The 15,257-nt window shown below is 33.7% G+C and overlaps 1 protein-coding gene across 4 annotated transcripts in view; it reads right to left on the minus strand.

Annotated features, from left to right (window-relative positions):
* EPHA6 (EPH receptor A6) overlaps positions 1-15,257 on the minus strand; it is an 878,132-nt gene that overhangs the window by 467,516 nt on the left and 395,359 nt on the right. For all 4 annotated transcript variants that reach the window (XM_059164403.1, XM_059164402.1, XM_059164404.1 and 1 more), the window contains one exon: positions 10,210-10,365. In XM_059164403.1, coding sequence (XP_059020386.1) covers positions 10,210-10,365 — 156 coding nt within the window. The remainder of the gene's footprint in view (positions 1-10,209; positions 10,366-15,257) is intronic.

Consider the following 15,257-nt stretch of genomic DNA (forward strand, 5'->3'; position numbering starts at 1 on the left):
ATAAATATTTAAAGTATTTTATAGTGCTTTGCTTAGAGAGTATTGTCAAATACAAATTTTCAGAACATACAAATTAATGAGAAATTTATTGCCTTCCGACGACAGATTCTTTTTTTAATAATGTTATCTTGGAGCACTTTATAATAATGATGTACACAGAAGAGCAATTGAAAATTAAATCTTGCTATTAAATTAAGTATTGCTCAAAATACAACAGAATGCAGATGTCAAATCCTTTAGTCAACATATTTTCATTTTCTTCAATATTTTTACACCAACTTCAGTAACTAAATTGATGCCAAAATTGACTTACTATTCATTAAGTGTTTTCATAGTACTGTGAATGATGACTTAGATAATTCTTTTCAGATTCTTCATTATTTCTAAAATTCACAGTTAAAGAAAACAAAAATCTAATAGACCAGATACAATTCACTTCCAAAATAAAACCTAAACCTCTCAACCTTTTTACCATGTTTCTTTATAACCAGGCCTCTTGCTTCCTTTTGCTGCATCTCAATGCCTTTGTGCATGCTGTTCCTTTATGTCCCTTTGCTCTGTGGAAGATTCCTACTCATCCCTCGTGTTCCAGTTTAGGCATTACTCCCTTTGTGACACTTCCTTATTGGTCCTCAGGCAGAAAGGAACACTTTTATACCTTACAGGTATGATTTTTAAAAATAAAGCCAACATTTTTGAGCACTGATTTTGTTCTAAGATGTGTACTTAATATTCCATGTGATTTACTTAATTCAGTTATCATGATAAACCCAAAGGTAGTTAGTAATAACCATTTTATAGATGTAACTAACAATAAATGTATAAATTACACTGAAATATGTGTATCACTGTATACAAGTCTAATATGGTCCAGCTTGATCCAGAGATAATATGTACTTTAACAAAGGGAAAAAATAGAATGCATGGTTTTGTGTAATCCTCCATGAATTTTTTTTCAAATCGTGCTAATTTCCAAATATATTGGAAAACAGGAGGTTTGAGATTAAAATCTTTCCAAGAGCCTGGTGTTACTGGTTACAGATAGATTCACATGACTTGAAAATCACTTAAGAAGCAAAAGGGAATGCTTATATTATGGTAAGGGTAGTCACCCATCTCTCTATCTGTTGGGAAGGAATTTAAAACTTCTCAAAAAATAAACACAAAACTTCTCAAAATATAGTTCTGTGGACACTTAAAAACTTGAAAAGTAAACATCTGTGGCCGCAAATTTCTACGCTGTAGAACACAGATACAACTTTACCTTGGAAAAATTCCAAGAAATAGTTATAGACTACACTCATCAATTCAGAAAAAAAATCTATAAACTCACAGAATAGCTACATATATGAATCATAGAAATGTATTATAGCTGTACAGGTCAAGAGTTAAATGGCAAAATCACATATATTGATAAAAGCTCACTAAAATACAAATGAAATAATGAGAAGGCTGACTTTGGGTCTTCTGAGTCAAATATCATCCAGTTCCTTAATACCATGAAAAAAAAATTATGTATACCTACATACAGCCCTTTCTGTGTCTGAGTCAATTATTTTTAATTAAAGTCTCATTAGAAATAGAAAAGAGAAATATGAAAAGACTAAGCACAGCCATATTTGGGGAGCGAAAACAAAACAATAAATGAATAGATTAAAACAAATTAATAATCTTTCTCAAAATGTATAACACTGTGGGGATAATAATGAATGCTATCTTTCCAATTATGGATGCTTCTTGGTAATTGGTTTGTTGTGTATAAGTAATTGATATCGAATGGGACAATACTCTCTGAATTCCAACTGTGGAGTCCTGGTAGCAAGTGGTAATTCAATTCTCCAGCATCAGCAGTATGACCATTTAATATCTCTTCCTATAGAGGAAACTCAGGTGATTTCATACAAGAACCTGCTCTGCTGAAGTAAAAATTATAGTATTTACATTCAGGAAACCCCTTGAAGCTCAAATGAGATCCTACATCAGTGACCAATATTGGGGAAACTGGGATTCATCTCATATAGGTATTTATTCCATAAGGTAAGGGTCATTTTAATTTTAAAAATATACCACTGCAATAGACAGAGTGAATATTTAAAGTTATCTTCTACAGTAAGACAAGATACAATACAGTGTTCCAGAGGTAACACAATCCATCTTTGCAACTTCTCCCATCTTGCCATCTGCAAAACTGTGGTTCCTACATTGTGTTTATAATGAGCCACCTACCCAATCAGCTGCACTTTGTATTTCAATTGTGAAATGGAAAGGAAAGGAACCAGAATGAGTTCTTCATGCAAAACATGCATAGGAAAGAAAGAAGAAAAAGAAACTTAAAGATATGAGGGAAAAAGAAAAAGAAGAATAACAAGCAGAGCAGGGGTACCTGGGTGTGAACATTCTATATCCAACTAGAAGTGGGGGACTTGAGTAGGGAAATTGAAATGAAGATCACCTCTCCTGGGGCATCTCAACACACCACTTATTCTATACTCTAAGAATGAGAGAATCATGGCCTTTTTTTAAGTTGCCAATTATTCCATCAATAAAAAAGTCATTTTAAAATATTAGCCTTAAATCAAAAGTAAATCAAACTTTTATACATTCATGTCAATCCTGGTCACTGTAGTTCAAATACAAAGATATAAAAACATGGTATTTGCCTTTTTGTAAGACTGATGTTTGAGGGGCCCCTGGGTGGCCCATTGGTTGAGCATCTGCCTTCCGCACAAGTCATGATCCCAGCTTCCTGGGATCAAGCCCTGCACTGGGCTTTCTGTTCAATAGGGAGTCTGCTTCTCCCTCCGCCCGTTCCCCTGCTTTTTCTTTCTTGCTCTTTCTTTCTGCTTTCTTGCTCTGTGCTCTCTTTCAAATCAATAAACAAATAAATGAAATCTTTAAAAAAAGAATGAAGTTTGAACAAACTGGTTTTACTCACAAGATACTTGATTCATATTTAGATGACAAAAATAAAGAGAGAGAGAGAGAGAGAAATTCTTAATGATGTCCATGAGAATTATCCATATAGATAGATAGAGATATGATTTACATCTTATGTTTTGAACTTTTCTAAGTGGGTAACACAAATGTTTGTTGAATGTGTTAATCTTCCAGCACCTGTTCAGCAGCTAAAAGATCCTATTGATTTAAACACATGAGAAACATCAAAGTAAACATCATGACAGTGTAATTATATTTTGTCTAACTTTTCATGCACCCATATGTTAAACTGTCACTTCATGTCTTTTGATCCTTTCATGCTCTCTGCCTTTCCTGCTGGATAAGTACTTTTTTAAGTAATTTTTATTTTCCTTTGTTTCTTTAACCTCAGTGAGTATTTTTGCCTTTGGGTCTGGAAAAGCCTTAGGTAGTTATTTTGATAACAGATTTCTTGGCAGCAGTGGGGTCTCCTGTGCTCTCAAATGCTCTCAGAGGCATCCCTAATTGACTAAGACCTGATATTAAGGAGTGCCCTCCACAGCTCACCCTTTAAAGAGCAGAATATACATTAATTAGTCACCTGAGAAACAGAGTTTATGAAGTACATTAAAAATCTAGAGAAAATATTCAGTATTTCATTTTAAATTTCTTATTCATAATTCTGTTTCTATATTTTGCAGTTCAAGCAAAAATGACACAAGGAATTTTTTTAAAAATTGAGGTCTAAATTTAAGTATGTTGTTGATATAACTGGTTAGTAGGGCTGTTTGAGAGATCCTATTACGCTTAAAATTCAAGGGAGAGAAATAGGTCGGGTAGGACTTTGAATGTCCTTGGATTGGTTCTAATGGGTCTGGAAAATAGGGGTTGGGCTTTGAAAGACATTAGGCAGAGTGGTGATATGATCAATATGATATGATTTTGTGTCTAACAGTTTGGAATATTTTGGAGGTGTGGAAGACTAAAGAAAGGATACGTGCCAGGATATTATTAAATTAGCCTAAGGAAGAGTCAAAGACATCAACTAGAAGGATGGGACCAGGAAATGACAGGAAGGAATGGACAGAAGAAATGCTAATAGGTAGATCTGATAGGACATGTGACTGCTACATGTCAAGGTCAGGGCAGGAATTATGATTCCAATCTTTCTGGCTTAGAAGTATGGGTAGATGAGGATTCACCAGCATAAAAAAAATAAAGCTGTGGTGAATAAGCAGGCTGAGAGAGAAAACAATAAATTATCTTTTACTGGTTGGATTTGAAATTATTAGTTTACTCATTCATCAAATATTTATTTAGGCCCTAGTGTCTAGTATCTAGGTATTATTATTAGCGCTGGAGATACAGGAGGGAAAGAACACCCATGATCTCATGGGTCTTATACTCCAGTATGGCTAGGATGATGATAAACAAAGAAGCAAGAGTACAACTAAATCAGAAATTTCAAAGACTGATACAATACATAAAAAAATGAAATGTGACATAAAAAAGAGTATGGGGAGAAATTCTATTTTTGAATGATTGGTCAGGAAGTGCCTGTCCAAAGAGCTGACATTTGAGCCTAAAGGGCAAAAAGAAAATAGCCATAAGACCTTGAGGAAGAGTATTTTAAGTAGAAGAAATGGCTGGCACCAAGGATGACAACAAGCTCAGTACCTTGGAAGTCCATGAGTTTAATAACTAAAGGAAGTAGTGTATGAGGTAAGGTCAGACATTTGGGCAGGTTTCCACAAGACCTTTAGGTTGCCAAATCATACAATTATTTGGCTAGATAACTCTGGACTTTTGGAGAAAAGCCCAGGATCTGAATAAAAATATGGGCATCATCTATTTACAGGTGATGTTTGAAGCCATGAGAATGAGGACATATGGAAAAATAAGAAAGAAAAGAAAGGAATGTAAGGAAAACTAACATTTAATGGGTAAGGAAAAGAAAAGAAACCATTAATGGCAATAAATACAATGGTGAGAAAATTAAGAGGATGAAAGGGAGATTACAATGTCCTACAATAAAAAGAAACAAAAGAAAGAGGGAAGGATCAACAGAGATATCATAAATAACTGAACAAAAATATTTCTAACACAAAATGGCAAAGATCAATGGTGAATTTTTCTGACAGTTTACTTTGGTAGGGGAAAAAATCTGATGACTCTCTTAGAGTGAAGAGCAAAAATCTGAATATAGTAGAGTAAAAAGTTAAAAAAGTAAAAGTTAAAAAAAAAAAAAAGAAGTAAGCATAGCCAATAAAGATTGCTTTTCCAAGATTATTTGGGGGAAGCGGGAGAGAAAAAAATATTGGACTTGGAGTATTCTTTTAACAATAGAAGTTTGGGTATACCTATAGGTTGTGAGGAAGAGGTTAGTAGAAACAAAAATGTAAGGAAAGTAAACTAACAAGAGCCAGGCCCAATAGAAGGTTGAAGATCAGGTTTCCTCTCGCCTGCCACTACTAGAGAGAATAGCTTTGAATATGAGGCATTTTTTTTTAAATTGTAGCTATCTTAGAAGCGTAAAAATGTTTATGTGGACACCTCTCCAAAGAAGATAGACAGATGGCAATAAGCATGTGAAAAGACACTCATCACATGTCATCAGGGAAATACAAATTAAAACAATGAGATTCTACTATATACCTATTAGAAAGGACCAAAGTCCAGAACACTGACAACACCAAATGATGGTGAGGATGTGGAGTAATAGGAACTTTCATTCTTTATTGGTGGGAATGCAAAATGGTAGTTTCTTAACAAAATTAAACATACTTTTATTGTATGATCCAGTCATCATCCTCCTTGGTACTTACCCTAAAAGAATTGAAAACTTATGTCCATATGAAACCTGCACATGCATGTTTACGGCAGCTTATTCCTGTCAAAACTGGGAAGCAATCAAGTTGTCCTTCAATAGGTAAATAGATAAGTAAACTGCGGTACATACAGACAATAGAATATTATTCAGCATGAAAAAGAAATGAGCTATCCAGCCATGAAAAGACATGGAATAATCTTAAATGCATATTGCTAAGTGAAAGAAGCCAATCTGAAAGTCTGTATACTTTAGGATTCCAACTATATGACATTCTGTAAAAGGCAAGAGTATGGAGACAGTAAAAAGATAAGTGGTTGGCAGAGATTAGTAGTGCACAGAGGAGTTCCAGGGGAGTGAAAATACTCTGTATGATGCTATAATGATGGATACATGCCCTATACAAACCCACAGAATGGGATGTGAACCATTCTAATTAGAGTGAACCTCAATGTAAACTGTGGAATTTAGGTGATTGTTACATGCAAATGCAGATTCATCAGTTGTACCAAAGTATCACTCCAATGGGGAATGTTAATAATGGGGGGAGCTGTGCATATCAGGGAGCAAGGAGGTATATGGGACTTCTCTGTATTTTCTCTTGATTTTGTTTGTGAATCTCAAACTGCTCTAAAAGAATAAAATCTTAATAAAGATTTTTATGAGAATAAATCTTATATTTCAAGATTATAAAATAAAAAGATACCTATCTCTACAGTGAAAACCCAAAGAAATCATAAAACTCCTAATAGTAAAATTATATATATATATTTTTTTAATTTTTTATTTTTTATATTTTAAGGGTGTTTATTATTATTTTGATGATGGCACTAAGAAGCAGGGGAAGATTCTTGGGGTCCTTAAAATCATATCAACTATATGATCACATGCTATAAAATCTTTCCCTACTAGGCCATTGACTAGTCAAATGTCCTGGTTTGTCATTTCTGATATTTTAGTCCTTCACTTTCTTTTAAACTCATACATTCAAAATCTCTTTGTCCCTGATATTAAGGAAAGAAACTGCCTCTTTTTAAATTCCTGGAAGATTCTCTGAAAGCAGTTTCAAATGTTAAGACTGATAAAAACACCAGGAAGTGGTAGCACTGACTGCTAACTGACCCAGATTCTGAGCTTTAGATAACACACTATTGGAACAAAGGTGATAAAGAATGGCTAATTTATAGATACTTCTCTAGAAGTTAAGAGAGCATATTATCAAAATTTGACACTTATTTGTGGTTAATGAAAGACGGAAAAGACTGACTGCTTGTTTGATTCTTGACCTCAAAATTTCTATTATCTCAGTGAACTTACCCTGAACTTATCCTGGTCCTCTTATCGTTCATCCTCACCTGTAACTTTTCTGATTTTTCTCTCCCAACCATCTCATTTTCCAATTTTTAGGGGCAATGATACTTTGGAGTTTATGGTCCTTACTTTTTCTGCATTTTATAATAACTGCTAGGGTCCCTCACCCTAGTCAAAATATAATTTGGAAAACCTCATCTCAGGCAATAGAGGTGCAGGACTTAAAATACTTTGTGAAAATGTAAACAATTCAGTATATTATTTTTTTCAGTTTATAAGAATGCAGATGATGGGAGCCATGAGCTCAGTATAGAAATATCTGCCATAAAGTGGGGGTGCCTGGGGGAGGGGTCATTCAGTTAAGTGTCTCCCTTAGGTTCAGGACATGATCCCAGGGTCCTCTCCTCTCCGCTTGTGCTCTGTTGCATGTGTGCTCTCTCTCGCTATCTCTTTTCTCTCTCTCAAATCAATCAATCAATCAATCAATCAAAAATTCAATTTAACCCCCTCCAAAAGTTATAACAATTTGAATACCTGCTGATCAAAAACAATTTCAAAATGAATCACAGGAGAATAGCTTTCTGTGTTAAATAAACATTTATGTAGCACCTACTATGTGATAGGTATTGTTCTTAGAACTTTTCAAAAATTAATTTATTTAATCATAATAGCTACAGAATGAGATATATGCTGTTATTATCACTATGTATGGGTTAACTGAGGCTGAGAGAGGTCAAGAAATTTGCCCAAAGTTACATAGCTATTAAGCACTAACACCAAAACTCGTACTCAAATAATTTGACTCTAAAAGATGGTTAACTTACAATACAGTATGGTAAGTTTTGTTAAAACACAACAGAAGTTCTTGAGAAAGTAGCACAGAAAAACCTTGAGAGGGGGACCTCCTGAGGCTGGACTAGCGAGATCTCACTAAAGTTTTCACTTTTTTTTTAAGGAGGGTTTTATCTTTCAGTGTTTGATGGCAATACAATATGCTATTTTCTGCCTAAAACTGCCCAATAATGATCAGAATCAAAACTTTCTCTTCCTCTGTTTAGTACAACTGCAGGCTAGTGATGAGCATGGGATGATGTGTGGAATTGTTCAGTCAACATATTTTGCACCTGCAACTAATATAACACTATATGTGAACTATACTGGAATTAAATGAAATAAAAATCAGCCATGAGGGGCGCCTGGGTGGCTCAGTGGGTTAAGCCTCTGCCTTCGGCTCAGGTCATGATCCCAGGGGCCTGGGATCGAGTCCTGCATTGGGCTCTCTGCTCAGCAGGGAGCCTGCTTCTCCTCATCTCTCTCTCTGTCTGTCTCTCTGCCTATTTGTGATCTCTCTCTGTCAAATAAATAAATAAAATCTTAAAAAAAAATCAGCCATGAATGAGAGATTAATAAAGATGGCAAAAGGCCAGAGAGAAAATTAGAGTTTCCCGGTAAATTATATATATTGATTAAAATAAAATTAAAACAGAAAAGGATAAAAAAAACATAATTTATAATACAAAGTATTAGAGGAAAGAAAAATCCAAAAAACATAAAACATTAAGCTGATAAATACACATATCTGATTCAATGACTGACTAGTTTATCAGGTTTGTGGACTTTGTTGCATTCACTATTTATTTCCTTAACGAGACCCTCACTCCAAAGAACTGCATGCCTACCCTGCTATGTCACTGAAGGGTTAGATTGATGGGAACCAATTTATTCCTTCAATTTGTCAATTGTCTATTTATGTATGGCCACCTAAGAAAATAAAAAGAAAAATTCCTGATCACTTACTTCAGAAGTTGCAGTTTCTGATACAGATTTTGAGAAATACCTTCCTAGCAGTACTGTAGCCATTTGAAATCCACCATTTACCTAAACTGGAGTAAGCTGTTCACAATGTAATGTAATAATACATAGTAACCGTTGAAGAAGGATTACATATATGTGGTAACAGCAAGGTTTTCCTATTAAAAACTCTATATAATTAGGTGAGAAATTATATTTCAAAATTTCCTTTTCTATTTATTAACTTAAAATATGTTCCCAGTGAAAAAAATGCCAGGTAGTAATTTCCCAGGCTGGAACTTTCTGAAGAAAATGGTCACTCAGCATTTACAATCAGAAAGCAAAAGTTACATCTACTAATGAACGTGTTGCATTTTAATTAATTATATTCTATAAAAATATTTTATATTAAAGTCTGTAGTAATGCAGATAAATCTATAGGCTGCATCATTTACAAGAAATGGGACATCACCATCATCTCTAAGGAATATGCAACATTACATAACTCTCAATCTGTTTTTGCCTTTATGGAATTACAGAAGATAAGCAATAGTTTGGTACTAATTCATCAAACAGAAGGGCAAATTTTCACTGCAGTATATTATTTATGTATTAACAAAGGCTTTTATAGCTACCTAAAAGGTGACATTTTACTTTTGCATGGCTTAGCAATGCATTAATAAATTCACTTTTACTTTTTAATTTTTTATTTTATTTTTAAATGTACAGATAATTCATAGTATTTTATAATAAAAGAGTACAAATAACTTATAATTCTTGATGCATGCAGTTAAATGACCTTCACATTTAAATTTAATATCTACTGATTCCAACCCAAAAATTGGAAAGTGAAAGGTGAAATGCAGACAAATTCAAAAACACTTTCCTTTAAAGACAAATGTCAAGGAAAACTAGAACTTTTTCTGCAAAACGACAGCACAATGACTTTTAAAGTTCCATCTGGAAGTTCCCTCACACTAAACTTGGTGTTCCTAAATTGATGTGCCTTAAAATGGACAAGGGTGAAGCAAAGAACAAGTTTTATTTATAAATTCTTAGGTAGCCTTAAACTGCTTTAACTTCCTAAAGACAGATTATGGTTTGGAAAAATTTCCAGGGCCTCACACCAGTGCTGAGATTTTAATCTCCTGGATAAAGGTGAATTTTGAAGAATAGGCACTTCCTTTGCAAGCAGATGAAAGGTAACTATGTTGAGAGAAAGAGAAACTTTTTTCTTCACTGTTTTCAAAGTCAAATACATGGATGCCACAGAATTTTGCACATTTACTTTTTAAAGCAATTTAGAATAAAGAGATCAAAGGGTTGAAAACAGGATTTACAAATGCAAAAATGCAGAGACTTACTGGTACATGCCATGGAAGGTGGGTCTTTTTCAGCTCGGAAGTAACCCTTTTCACACTGACAGACAGAAGTTGCTTCCTTATAGGTTAAACTGTGGGGAGGGCATTTAGAACATTTTGTGTTCCCAGCAAATGCTTTATAGAATCCTGGTCTGCAAGCTGTAAAAACAGGAAAAAATACTTTTATTGCTATTATTGCTTGCGCTATTTTACTTGTACACATACACCATATTTTAATTGATATACATTTTGATCTCAGAGTTCAGTGTCACACATATACAGAAAAGTCAATATATGTTAATATTAATGAAGTTAGTTATTCAAAATCAGTAACATAATGGTGACATCATATTTAGGCTCAGGTTGCTAATTTTGGATAGCATACCGGAAATATGCATACACAAAATAGCTGATTACCAGAGTGTGGAGATGCCCCTCCCAGGAAGTAAGGGAAATAATTATGTGTAGTTCTAGGAGATAGAATTAAATAACATTGAATCACACTGTGTAAAATATATTTGCTTTCCATTTTTCCCTCAGTCCTTCTAAGAACTAAAAGAGAAAGTCCCAGTGTGGTGCTGGTATACCTTAACATCTGTCCTATTGGTGAATATATATATATATATATATATATATATATATATATATATATATTTTAACAAAATGAAAGTTGGCCTTAGGTTCAGAGATTTTAGCAAGATCTACCTATAGTTTCATAACATTGTTTTTTTAGATCAGTTTATTTTTATTTTTATGGCAATTTTTTCTATTATATTGAAACACATTCATTTAAAATTTTGAATTAATTTCAAAAGTAGATAGACAAAATATTAGGTCAATAAGATATATATATGCTTATTGACAAGAACCATGAAAATTGTATATGGCAAGAACCATGAAAATTGTAAACAACAAAATTTTCACAAAAAATCATGAAAATAAAATGTAAATAATAAAAGTTACATGATGATATATTTTATTAGGCCACATTTTCTCTTTGCTTAAACCCATGTTGTCATTCTTAGGAAACTTTTTCACAGGAATGGAAGATCTAGAAAAAAAGATCCTATGCTAAATATGCATTCAAGGTCTTAAATGTTGAGGGGGTAGTTGTTTCTAGTCTCAAAAACCACTACTGACCACTTTCTAAATTAACACATATACATCACCACTTCCCTTGCTGATCTTTTGCTTGGATGATCTGTCCATTTCAGTGAGGGGAGTGTTAAAGTCCCGGCTTAAGTGGGTACGAGAAGAATAAATGAAAGAAGATGGGATTGGGAGGGAGACAAACCATAAGTGACTCTTAATCTCACAAAACAAACTGAGGGTTGTTGGGGGGAGGGGGTTTGGGAGAAGGGGGTGGTATTATGGACATTGGGGAGGGTATGTGTTTTGGTGAGTGCTGTGAAGTGTGTAAACCTGGTGATTCACAGACCTGTACCCCTGGGGATAAAAATATATGTTTATAAAAAATAAAAAATTATATTAAAAAAAATTAACACATATACAAAATAAAAGTAGAATAAATTTCCAGTAACATACATTATGTTAAAAATGTTTTAACAAACTACTTCTTTTAATCTAACACATTTTCACAAAATGCTCCATTTTTTAAAAGATTTTATTTATTATTTATCTGAGAGAGAGAGACACAGATAGTGAGAGAGAGCACGAGCAGGGAAAAGAGAGAGAAGAAGGTCCCCAGTGAGCAGGGAGACTGATACGGGGCTTGATCTCTGGACCCAGGGATCATGACCTGAGCCAAAGGTAGACACTTAACTCAGCCACCCAAGTGCCCCCTCAAAATACCCGATTTAAAAATATAAAATAACTAACAATAATAAACAATAATCTCCTGATAAGTCTCCTGATTATATATTCAGGAAAGAAAGAAATTTTAAGGGAAATTGGAATCTTAATTAAATGAGTCCCAATAAAATAACTATTTGTCTTTTCCTAGATATATATTTTAATATATATTTCTACAGCTCTAAAGGACTGCAATATGATTGATATCAGTAGTATACTGTGTACCACTGACTCAGCCTCTAGGAGGCGTAAACTATAAGAGGTGTGTGCACATATATGCACACATGCACAAACACACATGTGTATCTAGACACATGCAATGACTGGGTTATTTTTGACCATTTGCTTTTATAATAATGCTTTATATGAATACCCAGCTTTTGTACCAACATAAATGGGACTGGAAGAGATTATGCTGAGTGAAATAAGTCAAGCAGAAAGAGTCAATTATCATATGGTTTCACTTACTTGTGGAGCATAAGGAATAACATAGAAGACATTGGGAGTTGGAGAGGAGAGGTAAGTGGGAGTATTCAGAGGGGGAGGCAAACCATGAGAGACTGTGGACTCTGAGAAACAAACTGAGGGTTTTGGAGGGGAGGGGTGTGGGGGGTTGGGTGAGCCTGGTGGTGGGTATTATGGAGGGCATGTATTATATGGAATGCTGGGTGTGGTGCATAAACAATGAATTTTGGATCACTGAAAAAAAAATTAAGTTAAATTACACTGAAAAAATAATGCTTTATACAAATGACCTAGTAATCCAAGAGAAGTTATAATCAATTCTGTACAGTAAAATTACTTTTAAAAACCTGGTTATTTACTATCAATGAAGCTATTAGTGTTGATACATAAATATCAACCAGTCTCTTTAACATGCTGATAAATTAATTAATATTATATGACTAATTAGTAAAAACACTGTATCATCAAATAGCTCTCTAATCCTGTCAAAATTCAGAGTACATAAATAATATATATACTCAACCCCTAAAATTTTCACAAATAAAATCTTTTAAAAAATACCAAATTTCTAAATTTAATATGCTATAGTAGTTAAAAGACAATGTGTTATAAAATATTTACCAAATCTAACATATATATTTTGTCAATTAAGTAATTATCATCTACTTAATTATGAAGTTTAAAATAACTAATTATATTCCATAGAATACATTTATAATACTTTGGCAAGTAATTCTAAATGTTGAACTCAACTAGAAATTTAATCATGTCTTGAGCTCATCTATTACAATATTTATAAATCTAATAAGCCACACAGTTTATAGAGAATGTGCAAATTTAAATGGGGAGCTTGCATTCTGCATATTCCAATATTAGTTAAAATATAATTTAAATATTATTATAACAGCCTTTTGAAATAAATTAATTAGGAATGTGAACACTATAGGACTATATTAAAGTTTATCATATGTGCAGATACAAAACCTATAAGAACCATAAACAAGAGCTGTAAATATTGACTCCTTTCTGTGATCGGTCATTCAAATCTCAGTCATAAACACTGTTTAGCATATAAAGTAGCCTGCCAATAACTTCATTTTGTGCAGTGAAACACTGTCAACTTTTATTTTCTCTGATGACTAAAAAACAAAAATTTAAATATTTTTTTATCTGAAGTGTTTTCAGCTAATATTTCACCTTCTTTTAGAATTTTAGAGTGCTTAAAGCAGCTCTTAAAATACTTAGAATAGGTTAGTGATATTCAAACCATTCTAGAGACCAGGCTGTTAAATGGTCTCAGCACCCAATCTTGCCTACTTTATTCTGTAAACAGGAGGATCTTCTAAACCAGCTCTGTCCAATAGTACTAAAAACTAATATATATATATATATATATATATATATATATATATATAATATATATCTATATATCAATATCTATATATACATCTCTATATCTATGTATATATACATAGATATGTGTATATATATAGAGAGAAGTATATATGTACTATATATAGGATAGTACTAAAACTAATATATATGTAAGTATATATATATATGTCATTTCAATTTTTGTAGGAGCCACATTAAAAAACTAAAAAGAGGTAATTATATATATATTTTATTTATTTGACAGAGAGATCACAAGTAGGCAGAAAGGCAGGCAGAGAGAGAGAGAGAGAGAGAGAGAAGCAGGCACTCTGCTGAACAGAGAGCCAGATGCAGGGCTCAATCCCAAGACCCTGATATCATGACCTAGGCCAAAGGCAGAGGCTTAACCCACTGAGCCACCCAGGGGCCCCTTTAAAAACATATTTTATTTAACATAATATAACCAAAATATTATCGTTTCAACATATAAACTAGCTCTTGAAATATTTTACATTATTTGTGTTTTTTTTGTATTAAATATTTTGTCCTATTTAATTTGATATGTATCTTACATTCACTGGACATCTCAATTCAAACTAGCTGCATTTCAAGTGCCTACTCACTTTATATGCGGCTATGAGCTACCACACCGAATAGTGCAGTTTTGAACACAGAAATCTCTTCATTATATCTCCCTGCTGAAAAAACTTTGATGACTTCCCATCATCTCTATGTTCAAGTTTAAAACCAATTGCATTACAAGTTCCCCTGTGGTTTGACCCAGTCTGAAGCTCTAACCACATCACATGAAGCTGCTTCCCTCTCACACTCCCTTGATTAAGGCTTTGCCCCTCTACAGTCTATTCTCAACCCAGTTCTGATCCTCTCAGAACTTACATGAGATCACATTATCACTGGGCTCCAGGCTTCTGGTGGCTTTCCATCTCTCCTAGAGCAAAGCCATTGCCCTATTAATTGTCTACTAGACATCGCATGATTTTGCTCCCTTTCCCTTCCTTGTGACTCTGCTTTTCATCAACTCTTTTTCCATCAGGTCCTCTGCTCCAGCTACACTGGCCTCCCTCAGAGTCTTGCATGAAATCATGCTCCTGTTACTGAGCCTTTATCACTTGCTCTTACTCACCTCTCTGTATGATTTGCTCCCTCCCTTAGATCAGATCTTTGTAACAATGATATCGTATTAATGAAGCCTGATTCCCTTTTTAAAACTGCACCCCCTGCTACGTCCTACCACAGTGTTTTATATTACCCTCCACTCTTTTTCCTATCTGCAAAGAACTTAACATCTGACACATGATATGTTTAACTTTTTAAGCTACTTCCTTTTAAACTACATGCTCTGTTAGGCCAGAAAATTTTGTTTCTTTTGTTTACTGAGG

Source organism: Mustela lutreola, chromosome 2, assembly GCF_030435805.1.
Source record: "Mustela lutreola isolate mMusLut2 chromosome 2, mMusLut2.pri, whole genome shotgun sequence".
NCBI classification, from domain to species: domain Eukaryota; kingdom Metazoa; phylum Chordata; class Mammalia; order Carnivora; family Mustelidae; genus Mustela; species Mustela lutreola.